Source organism: Pagrus pagrus (assembly GCF_965226575.1).
Source record: "Pagrus pagrus genome assembly, chromosome: 14".
Taxonomy (NCBI): domain Eukaryota; kingdom Metazoa; phylum Chordata; class Actinopteri; order Spariformes; family Sparidae; genus Pagrus; species Pagrus pagrus.
Genome location: NC_140198.1, coordinates 20,139,398 through 20,158,997, shown reverse-complemented (window position 1 = coordinate 20,158,997; position 19,600 = coordinate 20,139,398). Strand labels below are relative to the sequence as shown.

At 42.4% G+C, this 19,600-nt stretch overlaps 1 protein-coding gene across 1 annotated transcript; it reads left to right on the top strand.

Moving 5' to 3' along the window:
• Positions 1-997: 997 nt before the first annotated feature.
• slc43a2b (solute carrier family 43 member 2b) lies at positions 998-15,689 on the top strand. Its single transcript, XM_084373390.1, has 14 exons — positions 998-1,087; positions 1,988-2,294; positions 5,039-5,336; positions 5,521-5,576; positions 5,674-5,750; positions 10,217-10,309; positions 11,007-11,140; positions 11,597-11,793; positions 11,879-12,022; positions 12,912-13,044; positions 13,225-13,354; positions 13,723-13,796; positions 13,912-14,035; positions 14,179-15,689. Exons 2-14 carry the CDS (start codon positions 2,132-2,134, stop codon positions 14,338-14,340), a joined length of 1,785 nt encoding a protein of 594 aa, XP_084229516.1. The 5' UTR covers positions 998-1,087; positions 1,988-2,131; the 3' UTR covers positions 14,341-15,689.
• Positions 15,690-19,600: the final 3,911 nt, after the last annotated feature.

Below are 19,600 nucleotides of genomic sequence, written 5' to 3'. Positions count from 1 at the left end.
CTGATGTGTCGTAATGAGTGTGTAAACGGCAGCGCGGGATCAATTGATCAGTTAACGGCTGATACTCAAACAGTCTGATTGGTTAATCTAGGATCGATAGATCAAATGTCCCATCAGGATGAATTCTTTCACAGGCTGCATTTGAATTTCAAACTAGGCGGGGTTTTCTTTGCGGGTTGTACCTTTAATCTGAGCTATTGATCACAACAACAGCACAACTTACCATATCAGTGTTTATGTAGATGTCTCACTGTTGACCACTCAGTGATCGATTTGCATATAGATCGGCGGTTTCAGCACAGAGCTCCGCACGGAACACAGACTTTGACTGTCAGTGTGCTGTAGATATAACCATCATTTTAATATATATATTTCATTTAAATATTAAAGAAGATCAAAATGGTTAAAACGAAAGATTGAAATATGTTTGGATGTGAGTTCCTGTTGCATCATTCCGGCTTTATCCATGAAGACAGACGAAGCAGTATTGATCGGGCAAATAAACAATAGCTGCTATATAATGTCTGCACCGCTGTCTACTTCCAACCTCATCGCCGGTGGACACTGAACGCAACATCAGTAAACAGTTTACGCAACAACTGGGACAACAACAACAGGGGAGTCATCTCTCCATCAATCCCCGTTATTGATCCGGACAAAAACACATCCCTTATCTGAACAAGTCCATCATGTCCTCCACTACACTCTGTTTGGCTGTATTAATCCCTTCCACTCACTCAGTTAGAGGCTTTCCGCTTTGATAACACCAAACTAGTGCTGTTATTCTCAGTAACGCACGCTTTTTTATTTAATTTGCAGCTATTAGAGGGAAATGTTTAGAAATGTGTTCTCTGTCGGTTAAATAAACTGACTCTCAATCTACAAGCCCCTATCATTAGACAAATATGACAGCATGACAGGTCTGCATACAATGTGCAGACATCAGGCAGACACTGGTCAACAGGGGGCGCCATGTGAGGCCCGCCTGAGTATATAAACGTGGTGTTTTACAGATAACTGGTCACTTCACTGTTCCAGAGTACAACAGGAAGTTTGGAGCTGGATGTGCTGCTTGGAGCCTGGAGAGGTAAGGAGGGCTGATACTTGTCTGGAGCTCTTATACCTTAGATTGACTTTGTATTGTAGGAGAATGAAGGAAATGTGGGATGGTATTTGTTTTTATTTTCTTTTTAATTAAATGAGAGCGCAGATAAACAGAAACAGGCTATTTCTAATTATATGTTGTTGTTTTTTTCCCCCCATGAGATGTTCAACTACTTTCCTCCTCCTGGTGGAGCAGATTGTGTGTGGGTGCATGTACAGTACTGTGTGTGTGTGTGTGTTGTGTGTGTGTGAGAGAGGCTGGCTGTGTGAGCTGATTTGTTTATTGTTTGTCTGGCAGCTCCTTTATGTTTTGGATGCGCCACAGTAATTGCAGAGCAAAGTTGCGGTTGGATGGGTCTGAGAGGACATTTAGGGGCTTCGGGGAGGGCGACGGAGACAGGGGCCACTGAGCTGAGCAGTGAGGGAGCCCCATTTTTTTATCCAGTTCGGACCAGTTTGCCCTCCCCACCGAACAGCAGAATCTCTGTGATGTTTCCTCAGTTATTAGTGCCTATAATGTGATGTAAGAGCTTTGTCCCTGCAGCTGAGTGATGTGATGATCTTTGCACCAGCAGGACGGTTAATAATTCGCCATCAGTCGTTAGTATTAGTTAGTTTAGCTATTCGGAGCAGCTGCTATTACTGTACCTGTGTCTTATTAGAAGGAAAACCTAAATAAATGAAAAAGTTACAGAGCATGTGTGTAATTCAGATATCAGCTTCATTTACACTTTATTTCACCAAGTGCAGCCAGTTAGGTTCAAAGTTAAGTGGTTCTATCTTGTGATCTTATAAAAAAACTGAACCTTCCTGTCCGTCAGTGACTTTGCTGATAGGCTAACTATAAAACCTCCCCCTTCCTCTTGTGCCTTTCTCTTCACAGATAAGTGATCGGTGATCCTTCATCCTGAGCGTCAGTCAGGGAGGCTCTGTCCAGCCCGCTCTCTTCTTCCCTCTCTGGTGGTCTCTCCCTCTCTCCACTCTCTACATTTCTCTCCTCTGGTCCTGCCTTGCATTTCTTTCAACCATGCCTCCGACCCTGGCCTCAGCGTTCGCCAGGCGCTGGTGGATGGCAGTGACTTCCATCATTGAGAATCTGCTGTTCTCCGCCGTGCTGCTGGGATGGGGGTCGCTCCTCATCATGCTCAAGTCAGAAGGGTTCTACTCTTACCTTTGCAACGGGGAGGAGGGTGAGTAACGACTGTTTTGTTTCACTTCCTACAGTGTTGAGCATCTGCCTTCATGAGGTTATGGCTCAGAACTTGTATGTTTTAAGCTTTTTTAAGTTTGAGGACTGGTGACGAGGGGTCAGTCGGTGCCTTTTTGCCTCTTCTATTCTCTAAGAAGAATCACTTTTCTGTGAGCTGTTTTTTTAGGTACTCCAGAGATTAAACCTGATCACTTAAAGAGGGAACAGTTGGCAAAGTTTTCCAAAGTTAAAGACAAAAAGTTTCCAGTGACTCCAAACTAAATTGAAGGCATGGCAGCCAACTGAGTGACTGTTACACCAGTGTCTGGATCAGCTGCCCTTTTACCCATCCTCCTTTTGTCCCTCAGCTCCAGAGGTGGCAAAAGTTCACACATTCTTTACTCAAGTAGAAGTACAGATACTTGTGTAAAAAAGGACTCTGGTAAAAGTAGAAGTACTGACTCAAGTTCTTTACTGGAGTAAAAGTAAGAAAGTACAGGCTCTGAAATGTAGTCGCAGCATAAAAGTGAAAAGTGTCTCTCGGAAGAACATTTCTGTGCAAAGCTAACTGAACCTCATGTCATATTAATATCATTCAAAGACAATTAAACTTAGAATTAGGATTTGTCTGAGCTGCCTGTAAACGCACCACAAAGATAGTTGATTGTAGATTCTCATTCCCAGGACGTCAAATACTGACATTTTGGGTTGGTAAAGTGTAAAGTGTCTCTCCCCATTCGAGTCTCCCTCTCTGTCTCTTTCCCTCTTGCTACGTCTGCCGTGCTTTGAAATAAATCGATAAATCGATCAGTAATTCCCCTCAAATGCATTTAAACTAAAGTAATGAGCCTGTTTTGATGTGGGGAGGAAAAGTAAAAGTTGTCAGAAAATTAAATACTTAAGTAAAGTACAATACAGATACCTGAAAAAGTATTTTTACTCTGTCACTTTCCACCTCTGCTCATCTTTAAAGCCTCTTCTCTTTCTCTCCTCGTCCTCCATTTCGACCTAAAGTCAGGAAGGTGCTTTGTGTGTTTAAGTACAAAGGTGGAATTGATGCACACAATGACCTCAGTCAGGTAAGAGAGTGGGCAATAGAGAGCAGTGTGAGAGAGGAACCAGGCCAGACTTATCCTTTGGACATTTAGGCATCCTGACTGTGGCGAGTCTTGCTAATCCTGCTGTTGGTTCGCTCAGTTAGTGTGTCTCTCTCAATAGCAGCCGCAGTATCACCTAAGGAGTTTGCACAATTGATTTGCAGGAGGGTGTTTTTTCCAGCTCCTTGTGTCTGGCACCGTCTTCTTAATCTTGTCTGTCTGATCTTTAGCATCACTAGAAACATAATTCAACCATAAACCATTTAATCGCAATCTTATTCTAGCCTGGTTTACCAGCATTTTATGGGACACATTAAAAAATGTTCCAGCTCCGATGCTGACTCACCACTCAAGTAACAATTGAGCATCCGCAGCTCTAGGTGACTTCCTGGAGCGCTGCCACCACAAGACGTCTTATCTTGTTCTGATGACATAAGAGGGAGAGGACGGCAGGCAGCACCAGCTCAGCTCTTTTCAGGCATGTGACATGTGATAGAGAGACAGAGAGATCGGCGGTTTTATTACTGGTAATATGGAAGTGTAAAGTCCACTGATAGAGGACACTTAGGGAGGGAGAGACGAAGATAGTAAAGTGATGAGCTGCAGAAATCGGACAGTAAAAACAAAATGGTGGCTAGAAAAAGATGATGATGATGCAGTGGAGGTTTGGCTTTTGTGCATGTGCAGCAGAGATGTTGGAGGGATGGTAAAAGCTTGATATTTTATGGGTAGGTCAGCAGGGAAGAGTCACCGTGGGAGGGAAACCACGTGGTTTAGCCTGGACTCAAAATGTACAATTTATGTATTTTTGAAACAGTTCAACAAATAATACATATTAGCCAGAATCTTTATACATGCTATATGCTTAAAGGTGCAATGTGTGACAGTTGGCCACCTAGTTCGCCAGCTGTAGCTGCCATTAGCCAAAACTGTATTTTCCCCTCGTCTTCTATTCATAATCTCTGTTAAGTTTGCAGTGTTTTCAGTCACAAATCTTACATATTGCACCTTTAGAGGATTTATTTTTAGCGGAGGATGAGTCAGTGTGAACATCTTGCAGCATCCTGCCCGATCAAATCTTCAACCAGCTGCTCCCTTTTGTTCTGCTGCTCAGCGTATGAAGAAAACTTTGGCACTTTGTTGTGAAGCGCGTCACTATGTTTCACACAGGGATGCCACACAGACTGTATACCCGCCTCCCGTGGTGCGAGTGAGTGTGATCCAGAAAACATCAGCTCATGCATGACCAACAAGTCTCTCACGTTGGACTCTGCACTGTTCTTTTCTCACATTATCTCCTCGCCAGTTCTTGTGATAGTGTGAAGTTTATTGCCAGCGTCAGCTTATCGTGTTTAACCCTGGCATTCCGACGCACTGATAAATGATTTTTGATATTTCTGTCAAGTCTTAACTCCCCTGCCCCTGCTCCTGATATGAGGCTTCGAGTTCTCACACACCTAACTCTGCACGTGCTCAGTGCACGTGTGGCCACAATGTGTCGATGTATCAGGATGGTGTGAATAAGCAGAACTGCCGCCTTCAAATTTCATCTGTATGACAAGAAACCACAGCTCTCTATAGACTAAACTCCCTCAACCTTACACAGGCATATGACTATTCACACATCTCAACATTTATTGTCGTTCAGGGAACAGTTCCAGCTACAATCTGTCCCAATCTGCTGTGACGCCGCCACCAACCAATGAGTTTGCTGATTACTATGAAAGCGAGGGTGTCGTGGTTGGTCTGGGAGACGGAGTGGAGATGAGGCCCCTGGTCCCTATGGATGGGCCCCTGAGGATGAACGGCTGGCTGATTTGCAAAGAACAGGACGAGATGCTGAACCTGGCGTTCACAGTGGGCTCCTTCCTGCTCTCAGCCATCACACTGCCGCTGGGGATCGTCATGGATAAATACGGGCCTCGCAAGCTGCGACTGCTGGGCAGGTAAGGAAAGAATAGAATGGAATAGAATAGAATAGAATAGAATAGAAAGCTGTCCGGAGAGAAGGGATTATCCAGACTTATTAGATGGGAATATGTGAAACCATTTAAGAAGCAAATAAAATGGCCAAGATGGGTTGCAACTTGAATAGTTTAAAAAGTGTTTGACCTCATTGTCTATTTTCAGCACGTGTTTTGGATTGTCCTGTCTAATGATTGCATATGGAGCCTACCGACCAAATGGTGAGTCCAAATGAAGAGTACCCTTTTTTTTTTTTTTTACTGTATTTGAAACAACGTACAGTAGTTTGGCTGTTGCTAACATCTGTATTGTTTGCAGAACTCTCCGTCCTTATCTTCATTGCCCTGACTTTCAATGGCTTCGGGGGCATGTGCATGACCTTCACCTCTCTCACAGTAAGTGTGTGCTGTGTAATCCTCCTGCTTCAGAGCCTTTGCACCTGCTGTGTAGTGTGTATTTTTATTTTTTTATCTTCATACGTCTTTGTCTCGCTGTCACCGCTCTCTTATAATAGCTTGCTGGCTCCGCGCCTGCCCACCCTCTCCCACCCCTCTTGTCTGGCAGTTTGTTTTGGGTTCGTTTTTTTTTTTTCGGCTTATTACACTGCACTCTGTGTTCCTGCAGACAACCAGGCTGATCTTTGGGTAGCAGGAGGGTAGGAGGGGGGGTTGATTGGAAAGAGCGGGAGTAAGCAATGGTTCATTATCAGTTTTCACTGCATTCATTATTGTGCCTTAGCAAGAACATCATAGCCACTGTTGAGCTGTTGGAATTGAATTAGCGACCAGCAATTAGCAATCTCTCTCAAAAGGGAATAACAACATGAAGGTACTTTGTGATGGAAGTTAAAGGGGCGATATGACTTAGACTTAGACTTAGACTTAGACAGACTTTATTGTCATTCAGTGAGCAACAAATGAACACAGAATGAAATTTCGTTTCAGAGGCTCAGCATAGAATTAAAATATGAAAGTATATAAAAAAAATACCACAATAAGAAAATAAATATCAAAAACAGAAACATACTGAAAGTGCAAATTATTGAAAGTGACATTGTTGAGTTAGGTAGTGCAAATATTTTGAGAAAACAAGGTATCGACACAAAAAATGACAATTATCATTTAGAGTTGAGCAGTCTGATGACATGGGGGAAAAAGCTGTTACAGAGCCTTGTGGTCCTGCACCGAATGCTGCAGAACCTCTTTCCAGAGGCCAGCATGGAAACAGTCCATGGTGAGGGTGGGAGGAGTCTCTGATAATATTCACAGCTCAGGACATGCAGCACTTGGGAGCAATGTCTTGAATGGAGGGGAGAGAAGTCCCAATGATCTTCTCCGCTTTCCTCACCACACTCCTTACATTCCTCCAGTCAGAGGCTTCGCAGCTTCCACACTACATGGAGATGCAGCTGGTCAGGATGCTCTCTATGGTGCTCCTGTAGAATGTAGTGAGGATGGGTGGGGGCAGGAGGGCTCTCCTCAACCTTCCCAGGGAGTGCAGACGCTGCTGTGCCTTCTTGACCAGTGCCGCAGAAGAGCGGTGGAGATGGCATCTTCAGTGGAGCGGTTTGGCTGTTAGGCAAACTGGAAGGGCTCAAACGTGGCAGGGAGTCTGGAGGTGATGTGCTCCTTTACTAGTCTTTCAAAGCACTTCATCATAATAGGAGTGAGTGCGATGGGCCGGTAGTCATTGAGTGATGTGATTTGAGGTTTCTTTGGCACTGGGATGATGGAGGCAGTTTTGAAACATAATGGGACTTTGGCTTGATCCAGTGAGGTGTTAAACATGTCTGTTAGGACACAAGCCAGCTGATCTGCACATTCCCTGAGCACCCGCTCAGGTATGTTTCTCCTCAGAGACCTTCACACCTCAGCTATGTCAAGGCTTTTCATCCTGGTGGGGAACAGTTTTCACAGCAGGAGTGTTGTTCAGTGCCTCAAACCTCCCAAAGAAGTTGTTTAGTTCATTTAGGAAGTCCACGTCATCGTCACACGCAGGAGGGGTAATCCTGTAGTTGGTGATAGTCCATATGCCTTGCCACATATCCCTGGTGTTAGCGGGATCATGGAAAAAGTCTTGGATTTTTCGACTGTGAGCACGCTTTGCTAGTCTGATGGCACGGTTCAAGTTGGCTCTTGCTGTTCTCAGTGCCTTCTCGTCGCCAGTCTTGAATGCTGAGTTCCGTGCCTTTAGCATTTTCCGTACTTCATCAGTCATCCAGGGTTTTTGGTTGGCCCGGGTGGTGATGGATTTGCTAGCACGAAAAGTAGCCAGTCCCTCGAAGATGACAGCATTGTCCGGGATTGATGAGTTTAGCCATGTCTCTGTCAGAACTATCGCGCAACAGTTCCTCATCTGTCGTTTACTTGTTAATTCCAACTGTAGGTGATCTATTTTGTTTTCCAGGGAACGAACGTTTGAGAGGAAGATGATGGAAGTGGTGTTTTATAGGGGTTAGCTTTTAGCTTAGCTGTTAGTCCTCCTCGACAGCTGCGCTTCTGCCTTCAGTCACACCGTCTCCGCTTCGTTTATCTGTCGCCTTGTGATGCTGGGAGCGTCCATAGCAACTGGGTCTTGTCGGCATAGCACTCCGAGGCTATGTAAACACTCCCGAGTAGTCGTGTCTATGAAGCCGAAGTCACTGGATGATCGTAATTCCAGCAAGAGATGGCGATCATATATTAATTTGTAGATATTTTTGCTGGGTTTTGGCATCTTAGGTGGCAGATTTGAATATAAATATTCTAAACTATCATGAGCCAGTGTAGCCGCAGCCGGACAGGGCGCTGCCATCTTGAATTAAATGTTATTATTTTTGTGGAGAAACATTCAAAAATCTACGAAAATTGTTAACAGAATGTGAAGAAATAGCAGTTTTGACATTATGATGTCTATGTATTGTGTTGCAGAAGTATCTGTTAAAGTAAGCATGCTAACCAGCTAGCCCCGGCCCATACCAGTCCAAAAATTTGAACAAATAACTGAATGGCTTACTGTGCTAATTTGCTAATGGCAACTAGAGTTAGCAGCAGTTAGTGGCTAATCTGGTGATTATGCTGCCCCCTATTTGTTTTGGGTATGAATTTGACAGGTGGCCAATTCTTACATATTGCCCCTTTAAGAGACTCTTCAAACTCATTTAATTTGTAACACTCACAGTGGACATGTAGTAGCGAAGTATTAAAATCGATGTAGAACAACCAGAGTTAGTTTGTTCGTTTTTTTATTCTTTGAATGCATCTTTCTTGTTGCCAACATCACCGGGCATTCTGGGTTCAGTGCCACCCAAGACAATTGTGATTGGTTTAAAGGCATGCAAGCCAGAGCCATTTCCCCCGAAACCAGAATGAGAATTCTTCGCAGCCAGACCTCTCGCAGGCATTCTTGAGATCTTTAAGTCCCCCTTTAAGTATAAGCCGAACCACAGAAAAACAACCGATGCTCTTTATGATTAGCAGGGCTCACAGGTTCAACCTCCCACCATTCCTTTGCATTCTTTCCCCGCTGTTCTTCATCCTCCTGTGCCCTTCCATCGCCATCCGTTCAGCCTACTGCGACTCACACAGGAGTCCTGGGCAGTGCCATGGTGATGCTGTTCACTAGTGAGGGGCTCTACTCCACTAAATCTCCCAATAAAATGCCCCATTTCTATACCACCACAGGCTGTTTACGTAACGTCCCTCATCTCATCTCTGTGGTATTTGTTGCATCTAACTGAATCTCTCATTAGTTGCTGCCACTGGCCTGAATGTCAGTGATGTAGTAAAACCATAATTTAGGGCTTTGTTTGCGCTCTTTCTATAGACTCCAGTTCATGGAGGCCCCCAGAAGCTGTGCATAAAACCATGTTTTCCCCTTTTACCGCTTTTCACTCCATCTCCCTCACAACCTGATATACTATACGTGAAGGCCTCAGTGTTGGGTTAATCATTACACTCTGTACAGCTCCTTGACTCCTTGGTCATGACTCCACCTTAGAGTTACAGGCAATTATTCTCAGCTGAGGGCTGTTGGGTAATACTCCACAGGCTTCCTGCCAGTGTCAGCTGTCAGGTCACCTTTTCCCTTCAGGTTCACCCAGCAGCCGCTAATGTATCTGTGTCAAAAAATCTAAGGGAACAGTTTTACAAGACCTCCCGGTGATATTGCTGGGAGATATTGTAACTTGGGTGATAACACACACACACACACACACACACACACACACACACACACACACACGCACCTCTTCCCCTGCTTCCTCACTCTTATGTAATTGAATGTGCTTGTTGTTGTGCAGTCTCTTGAAAGCAGAACAGCTTGTGAACGCCTTTGTATCTGGATGTTTTGCCACCCACCGTCTCCTGTTGTGTCTGCTCTCATTCCTTAAACGGGAGTAAAGAAAGAGAAAATGTCGCCTCACCTCAGCTGCCCCCTCGGATTGTTTCAGCTGTATAGAATTGCGTTCGTGTCGTGTGATCGGACAGCTGCGTGTGTTATGTGACGCTGTTTCATACTGCTTTTGCTGGCGTTCCCTGTCACTTTGTTGTGTTTTGTTTTCTCTGATGTTCTTTCTGTACAGCCATGTCTGCTTGCTAATTGGTTCCCACTGTCCACTCTGACCCCGGTGTCAGTAGGCACCATCCTCACAGTGTCCTCAATCTGTCCCCAGCCTCGAGCTTAGAGCAGCTACACTGCAGCTGAGATCACCATTATCTTGGCTGTAGATGGTTTAACCTTTATACTTACATACACAGTGCGGTATAGGTCACTTCTCTTGCAAGTTTTCACAGAAACAACTTTATTATAGAGAAGAATAAAGATGGGATGTGATGCTTTCATAATCTGAAAGCTGTATCTCTTTTCCTCTCTTTATCTTTAGCTCCCGAACATGTTTGGGGACCTCCGTTCCACCTTCATCGCCCTGATGATTGGCTCCTATGCCTCATCCGCTGTCACTTTCCCTGGTGTCAAGGTAAGAAACACCCTGCACACATCCATACACCTGCACTGACACTATACCGTATGTGTATCTCAACACAGTGTTTACTTACAATCCTGCAAAAGTCTGATGCTTTGACCAGGACTCCCGGGAATAAGAGATTTTGTACCACCATGGGTAATGGTGTAAAGGATGAATAAATACAACACATGTCACTTAACTCAGCTCACCCTTGTGTGAACAATGTTGGTATTTTTATAACCACTATGGCTGCCTGTGATGCAAAACTCAACTCAGAAGCTGAACAACTTGAAAATGTTCTACTACTAAAGGTGCAATATGTAAGATTTGGCCACCTATATAGAGCAGCAGATACTGCCAGAGTAACTGCTATCTGTTGCCTCTGTTAGCTAGTTAGCTCGGTTAACTGTGCATCTAGCGGTCCAGACTGGGAGAGTTGGTGTTAAAACCACTGGCACAAGAGGGCTAGCTGGTTAGCATGCTGACTTAGTAGATATTTCTACAACACAACACATAAATATGACACATTCACACTCACAATTTTACTTAATTTTCAATTGTTTATAACTTAAACTATATATTGCACCTTTGAAAAACCCATTTAGAGGATTTTTCAGGCTTGGCAGGTGTATACACTCTTGATCGGTTCTGATTTCAGGTGTTTCTTGTGTCCTTTCTGATTTTTGTACTATGTTTTTCATTTTCACAGGTGATCTATGACCTTGGCATACCTTTCATCACCATTCTGGTGGTGTGGGCCGCCTGTGCTGGACTGGTCTTCTTGAACTGCCACTTGAACTGGCCAATGGAACCGTTCCCAGGACCAGATGACATGGACTACACGTTAGTACCACAGATACACACAGTGGCACATGGATACCACTGACAGTAGAAGTCCTCTTCACATTTAGTCACTGATTTTGGCACCTTTAAGTGCCTCAGGAACAAAATCAGTTGGATTCATAAAGCAATAGCGGTCTCTTGAGTAGTTATCATCACCCCTGAAATTTTATGTAATATCTACAAAAATGTGCGGTGTAATGCTGCCAGGTTAAAGTCTATCTGCTTTCTTGTCATCCTTGGGGTTAATTAAAAATCACAGTTTTGACTTACTTGTTCAGCAAAAACTTTTCCACTAGACTGATTTGTGCATGACTTCCAGGATTACCAAGAAGCCTGATTCAACCTTTTTTAGTGTTAGTGGCAAATGCAACATTACCATGTTTCCTTTTTTTTTTTTTTTTTACACTTTTCTATTCCTCCCTAACATTATCACTTAACTTTCCTCTGTTTCCTTAGTGTGAAGATTAAGTTCAGCTGGCTGGGCTTTGACCATAAAATCACCGGAAAGCAGTTCTACAGCCAGGTGACCACAGTGGGCCGCCGTCTCAGTGTGGGCAACAGCCTGAAGCAGAAGGAGCTGGCCACCAAGGACGGACACAAGCTCTGCCTCTCCACCATGGACCTGGAGATGGACTGCAAGCCACAGAAAGAGAGTAAGAATGAGAAGTCAGGACGTCAGTTAAAGTTCAATCCCCCTGTTTTCAGTGCACGTCATTAAACTCTGTTTCTTCTTTGCAGCCCAGTCATTCATGAAAACTATCACCACCCCGATGTTCATGCTCAGTCTGGTGACCATGTCCATCACTCAGCTGCGCCTCTTGTTCTACATGGGGGCCATGAACAGCGTCCTGGAGTCACTCACCGACGGAGATCTCAACACAGGTCTGTCCCTCTGCTTTTTGGTTTGAGAGTGTTTCTGTATCTACGTGTTGATGAACATGAAAGCCGTGGCAGTGTTTGACAGTGTCATGACAACATTTTTGTTACAAATGTGTTACATTCATTACCTAATATTTTGTCATATATTCTTGAAGCAAAAATGACATCATATTGTCATGTATTGTCAGTTATATGTGTCTCCTTCCATATATTAAATAGCATTTTTAATATATTACTTTGTATTTTTTAGTATATGTCAATTTAAGATTGGTTGGTGTGATTACTGACTTAAACAGCTGGACTTACTTGCTTTCAATTGACTTTTCAGTGGAGAAAATGGAAGTTGGTAAGACTAAAGTCGTGTAGTTTTAGTATTAGATTAGAATTTAACCTGTAGCCTTGTATAGATTTGCCATCACAATACTGCACACCATCCATTACCACCACTACTAGCTGTCTTTTGTTATATGTAGTGTTGTTTTTCATGATTTGACCTTGACTGTTTTCCAATAACCCAGTCCTTCAGCTTCAGGTATCATTTAGTTGTACTCATTAACTAACTTTGCCCCTCAGCTCCTGCTCATATGAGCACTTTCACATGACGCACCGTTCTTCTCCCCCGGCCATAAGTCCCCTCATAATGGCATCAAATTGACTTTTGAACAGCCGTTTCCCCCGTATCCACTGTTGTTTCACTCAATGTGGCTCTACTGCTCAGGACTAATAATTAACTAAACCATCCTAATCATTCACCAGGTAGAAAAAGGTCCTGAACCCTCCATCTTATCGTCATTTTATCCTTCCTGCTGACCTTTCTTCCTTTCTTGTTTTTCCTCATTTTCTTATATTCATTGCACTTTTTTTTACATCCTCCTTCTGATCTCTCTCTCAGTGAGTCTGTACTCCTCCATCTTCGGCATGCTGCAGCTGCTTTGCCTGATGACGACTCCCGTGATTGGTCAGATCATGGACTGGAAGCTGAAGGACTGTGATGATGGTGATGAAGAAAAGGAGCCCTGCAGCAAGTGAGTCAACTTTGAGTTGTTCCTTCGACCGCCATAACCCCTTTCTATTTATAAGCCCAGACATGACTGGAGTGTTTATTTGCCAGTGTGACGAAGAAAACCAAGAAATGAACCTTTGAGTTGTGATATCATTGACTGATTATCTTATTGCTCTTTCTTCTGTCTGATTTTGATCACTAGGGAGATCCAGAAAAAGCCCAGAGACAAAAAGCTGCAGAAGGTGACCAATGCCTTGCGAGCATTCATCCTCACAAACACCCTTTTAGTGGGATTTGGGATCACCTGCTTAGTGCCCAATCTCCCCCTGCAGGTGAGTGGTTATCACTGTATCTAAAAAGCTTCCATTTATTGTTTCACTGTCGGTCAAGTAGTGTAGAAAACGTATTTGTACATTTTTGTGTTTTATTCTATTAAATTCTTCATCATTTTTTAAAATAAATGATAACATACAATTATCTTAGTGTAGCATAGACTAGATAGATATAATTTGTTGAGTGGCTATCTGATCTGAATCTTCAGAGATTTTCAAACTTTGTTATATGATAAAACCTCTAAAAAAGTAGTTTACTAGGCCTGATCTTTACTTTAAAAAACAAATTTCAACAAATTGTTGAACTATTCCTTTAAGGCCCTTATAATGAATGAATGTTGATTGCTTCTACTCTCATTTTTCCTCAGATTGTGTCATTTGTGTTGCACACTGTGGTGAGAGGCTTCATTCACTCTGCTGTCGGTGGCCTCTATGCTGCTGTGTAAGTCTCACTGTGCTTTACACTCACACACACACACACACACAACAGCTTTGTGTACTGTACGTTGACGAGGCTTCAAACTGCAAAACTAAATTTACCTCCTCCGTCTCGTCAGGTATCCCTCCTCCCAGTTTGGCAGTCTAACAGGCATGCAGTCTCTGGTCAGCGCTGTGTTTGCTCTCCTGCAGCAGCCCCTGTTTTTGGCCATGATGGGACCCCTGGGGGGAGACCCATTCTGGGTATGAATGCACACACACACACACACACACACACACTCACAAGCACACACACACACACACACACACACACACACACACACTCACAAGCACACACTCAGATTAAGCCCTCTGGCATCATGGCTAATTCTGGTGTTGTCCCGCAGGTCAACATTGGACTCCTCGCTCTCAGCATGCTGGGATTCCTGCTGCCTCTCTACCTGATCTGCTACAGACGGACGCTCTACAGACAGCAACGAGAGAAGGAGGACAACGCTAAGATCTACATCAGAATCAACGGCTCCGACATCCCTGAGGCCTACGTCTAGAGAAAAGGAGATGAACAGAGGATGAGGAATGATTTTATACTGGCATACAAAAAGACAACTGAAATCTTAACTGTTTAGAGTATCACATTTAAACATACTGTGTAATTGTTATGGGTACACACTGACACACACACACACACACACACACACACATAAACAGACTGCCAGAATCCCACCAAGATAATCTGATGCTGCAGTTTTCTTGGAGTCTACTGGACCGTCGCTGAGGAGGAAACTGAAACGTGGAGTGGGAAAAGAAGAACAAGAGAGAGGAAAAGACTGTGAAAGGAAAGAGGCGTCAGCCCTCTGCATTCCCCCCAAAAATCCTCTGACTTCTCTTTGTATTCCCCTCTCTCCGAGCGGCACACGAGTGCAGCTGCACGCCACACGAGACTGCTTCGATATTCCCCATGTGAGCAGAAAAAAGGGAAATGAGATCTGGTTTATTTCCACCTGTGAAAGAAGACCTCACCATAATTTGGTGAATCAGTCCACTAATATAAATCTTGTTTTTCTTTTTTTGTCTGACACGTTGACTTTAAATCGTCCTGATTGTAAATCCTATCATGTGGTGCTTCATATCTATTCATAAACTGGATTATGTGATAGATGGTGTAAGGTAAGTGTGGACTAAATGGCATTAATGAGCGACAGGGAGGAGAGAAGAGCCTTATTGCTGATGTTTCTCGACTGAGTGGAAATGACGCTGTAGTTTTGGGAGTGTATTCTGTGAGAGGGACATCAAACAGACCGGTATGTTTTGCTAAAAGCAAGAAGTTCTTGTATGTTAGAGTATTTATTTTATTTCCTGCTTTCTTTAGTTTTCTTTTTAGATTTTACCACGGATGCCTTTTGAATATACCCGAGTAGATTTGTTAATTAGGCAGTAAGCTCTATTGAACTTTTTACATACCATTTTTACATCAAAGTTTTTCGGAGAAACGTAATATTCTCTATGAAGCGTATCGATAAATCACTCTCGTTCAAATCCCTTAGCTTAAGGTCAGTATTTCATACTACCGTCAGGAAGAATTCAGCACTTTTTAGACCCTTTACATTTCACACACATCAGCTCCTTTCAGCACTTCTCTCCCGATCCCTTTCTAGAGAAATAGTCCCTCTTTAATTTTGAGCTCCTCCTGCCTTCATACGTGTATTTATTTTATTTTACACTCTTTTTTTTTTTTTCCATAACAAGTTTCATGATGTATTTTAAGTGTGCTGTGCGGGCAGCTACTGTCTACTGTCATCAAAGCTAACGTACAGATGTTTTATTGTGCAGGGATTCCTGTTTAAATATGGAAGAATTTGCGGGGGTTAATAAAAATGAGTTGATCTCTTTAAATGTTCACTCTTGTTCATGTTTTTTTTTCTTCATGAAACGAAGAGCGATGGTTACGAAGTTTGTTTTAGTCAATGAAGACCTTTTTCGTCTTATTAAACATTCTTCTCCAAAACTATATTTAAAAAGTGATGCTATGTTTGAGTATTAAACACTTTAGTGACACATTTCCTTATCTACAGTAGCACTTCTGTAACTACTGCTGTTGTATGAACAGTAGAACGACGCAAATTTTCAATAATCGGGATGCAACTGGCTCCTATAATGATCTATTTCACTTAAATTTCAGTTTTGAAGATTTTAACAGTGTCCCTTCGTTTTATTAGGTATCATTTCAACAGAGCTGTCAAATACATGGAAGACATTTGCAGTTGATGGAGTAGTTTGTCAGCAACCAGCCAGCAGAGGTCAGTGTTTCGAAGGCCATCACACTGGATGAAGAAACCAGGGTTAGTTTTGATCCTTTAGGCCTAATTTCATTTTAACAGAAACTAAACATTTCAACCAAACCTGCACAAACGCAGTCACACTTTCTGATCTGTGATTTGTTTTCAACTCTCACAGTTCTGTATAACTGCACATTTTTCACGTGCAGCATGAGTTAAATGAATCCAGAAAGTGCTCACAGGTGAAATACTAATCTGCTTTAACCACAGTGTTTAAGACAAGGGTGTCTCCTGACTCCATGTCCCACAGGAGACATGTTCAGAGGTGAGATTAAGAGTGCTTCTAAATTTTTCCCACCAGATGTTCCAAGCACACTCTCACTACATGTTTGGTTTATAACAGGTCTGTCAGCACTCCGCTCTGCCACCTGATACTACACTCCAGCAGATGGTTATCACTTGACACCTCAGCCTCTGCCTCTCGTCACCTGAGAATAGATCTGAGGACGTCACTCACATCAGGGACAGTGGCTCCCGGAGCTCTGCTGGCCTGCTGCTGCTGTTTGTTGGTCGCCCAGCCCCCTGTGGTGTGTTCAGGCACACAGTTCAAAGAAACAACACGAGACCAGTGCCTTAAAAACTCACTGCAAAGCAAGTAGTGGGCCAATCACCTCATGTTCTGGTGATGACATACACTGTACTCAGTTACGAGCTGAAAGAACGTCCACCTGTGGATAAAAGGCAGCACTATTTTCTGCATCCTTTCATCGTGTTTATTGTCTACATGTATGTTTTTTAAATTATTACCCATGTGATGCACTAATCTGGATATAATTTCATAATTTAAGATTAATGGTTTGGCCTGTATGTTTGTGCCAAATGCCTTTTTCCTTTTTTACCAATTTGCCTCATTGATTCATGCGAACACATAGAGCACAGAGAGTGCTTCACATAGGTAATAATTTATTTGCAACCATTGTAAATGTCAAGTTATCTCTATGCTGCTATCCTGCCACTGTTAGATGACGTTAACTGAACGCATGCTGGCAACAGACAGTTGATAGTTTATAACTGCACTTTGCACCTATAATCAACATGAGCTAGATAGACGGACAGACCGACTCACAGACAGTGTTGGAAGAAGTATTCAGATCCTTTACTCAAGTAAAATTACAAATACCACGCTGTAATAACACAAGAACATTAACACTTCAAGTATTTAAGCAAAAGAATGCAAAGTCCTCACATTTGAGGTGTTTGAACAATGAAATGTTTTACATACAAAATGCATTTAAACAATTATCAAAATAGTAACTTGTTAGTAAGTACCCGGTTTGTTAGTAGAGTACAAGTATAAAGTGGTATGGAAGGAAATGCTGAAGTACAAGTACCTTGAATTTGTACTCAAATGCAGTACCTGAGTAAATGTACTTCGCTACATTTAGACAGACAGTGGGGGGAGAGGTAATTAGGTCCTTTACTCAAGCAAAACTCCAAATACTACATTGTACAAGTACAATGAAAATGTTACTCAAGTAAAAGTATGTAAGTTAAATCAGGAAAATGTATCTAAAGTATTTTAAGTAAAAGTACTCCTTACATTTGAAAAGCTTCATAGAAATAAAATTACTCAAACGATCATCATGATAGTTGCTTATTATTTTTCTGTTAACGGACTAATTGATTAATTGAGTATTTGTTTTAACTGTGCTTGAATGCCTATATACAGTTGGGTAGTTTATAATAAAACAACATATTTTAGAAATGTTTCATATGTTTTGTATACAAAACTCTTAATTTGTAAAATAACTAGTAACTAAATCTGTCAGAAAAAATGAAGTTGCAAGTATTTCCTCTGAGTAGATAGATAGATAGATAGATAGATAGATAGATAGATAGATAGATAGATAGTCAGTCTTCCACAGTGTACATTGACGTTCATTGCAGGAGGTGGCCTCTCTAGCCTGAAGCGCTCCTACAGATGAGAAGACAGAGGAATGATAAGCGGATGTTGGCAGACGGATACAGATGCGCTATAAATACAGCAGCAGTGCGCTGTTACGTAATTTTAGATTCACACACACGCACACTCATCCCGCAATCTCCGGGACGTGGGGCTGGATTAGGGACCTGTGATGCCTTGTCATCGCATCACGCGTCAACACCATCCTATACAGACCCGTGGGTGGAGGAGCAAAGTGCGCTCAGTGGACCTCCTAGGGGTCCTTGAGGGAAATACAGATCAGCAACTCCTGTGTTTGTTAGGATGGCTGTGCAAGTTTACCGCCACAATTGATCGATATTGGGAATAATGTGAAGCCACTGTCATGTGAAATACATGCCATCATCAGTGGCAGATATGTGGTGGACAGGAATGGGTTTTGGATTTCTGGAGGCCGATAATCACATTAGATTCGGGGACTTTGTTTAAAGGGCTTAGAGAGCTGACGCACCGTGCGTCTGTGCCAGCGGTGGTGGTCCCCGTGTCATGCCCATATACACTCTGATGGTGAATAACCACGCTTCTACGTCACCGGGACAGCGATGACGCAAAGGGTGTAGCGCACTCTCAAGAAAAATGGTTCAGAGAAACTCATTCAGCCTGTAGCTTTGATGTATTTTAGCTGTTATGTCTGATTTTTTTTGTCTGTTTATGCTTTGTTTTGTAAAAAAATTCAGTGTTGATCTGTTTTGTATTTTAAGTTGCAGAACTCAAACTGGATCCGGACTGGGATAATTTCAAAACCAAACAACAGTTACTGAAGAGGGATCAGTTTGGTGCTACTTGTTTTATTACAGTTTGTGTTTTATATTGTTCTTTATTGTTCTGTATTTTCCTGAATGTATTTATTGCTGAGTTTGTATTTGTATTTACTTTACTTGAAGTTGCACCAAAGAGTAACTAATGATTAAGTAATTACTAATAAATGAGTCTACCTTGTAACTACTCAGTATTGTGTGTTACTTTACTTGAAGGTACACAAAAACAAGTAACTAATGATTAAGTAGTTAGTAATTAATGAGTCGTCACTAGTTCATGCCACTCAGCGGCTAGTTCATGGTTAATCAGAACCAACTCATGAAGAGAGAGGTCGCAATGTTGATTCACAGATATTGATGAACTAATCATTACCTAATGATTCATTAATATAGTTCATGAAGTAACTCATCATTATCTACTATATAATCCTGAAATCACAGTTATTCAGTAATTACTCATTAACGATTCATTAACTAGTAGGTCCTGATTCATTTCTCACTCACTCCTCAGTAACTATTCACATTTTTGTGTAACTTACTGTAAAGCGTTGAGTATGAGGTGCATTAGTCTATAGTTTGAATTAGAAATGAACGGAGCTGTTCTGTAGTCAGCAGATTTAGGCAGTGTTGTAAACACAGACATTGTCAGTGCCAATTATAAAAAGATGTGGGCTATAGTCAGGATTTTTGTGATATATTTATCAGAATCAGAAATAATTTATTGATCCCATGGGGCTCCTTCTACAATAGAAAATATCACACTGTGGATAGA

Excerpts from the sequence above, each read along its gene's own strand:
- slc43a2b (XM_084373390.1), top strand. The coding sequence starts at position 2,132 with ATGCCTCCGACCCTGGCCTCAGCGTTCGCCAGGCGCTGGTGGATGGCA. Across the intron at positions 10,310-11,006 it reads TCACTTTCCCTGGTGTCAAG|GTGATCTATGACCTTGGCAT; the intron begins GTAAGAAACACC and ends TCATTTTCACAG. Across the intron at positions 14,036-14,178 it reads TGGGGGGAGACCCATTCTGG|GTCAACATTGGACTCCTCGC; the intron begins GTATGAATGCAC and ends GTTGTCCCGCAG.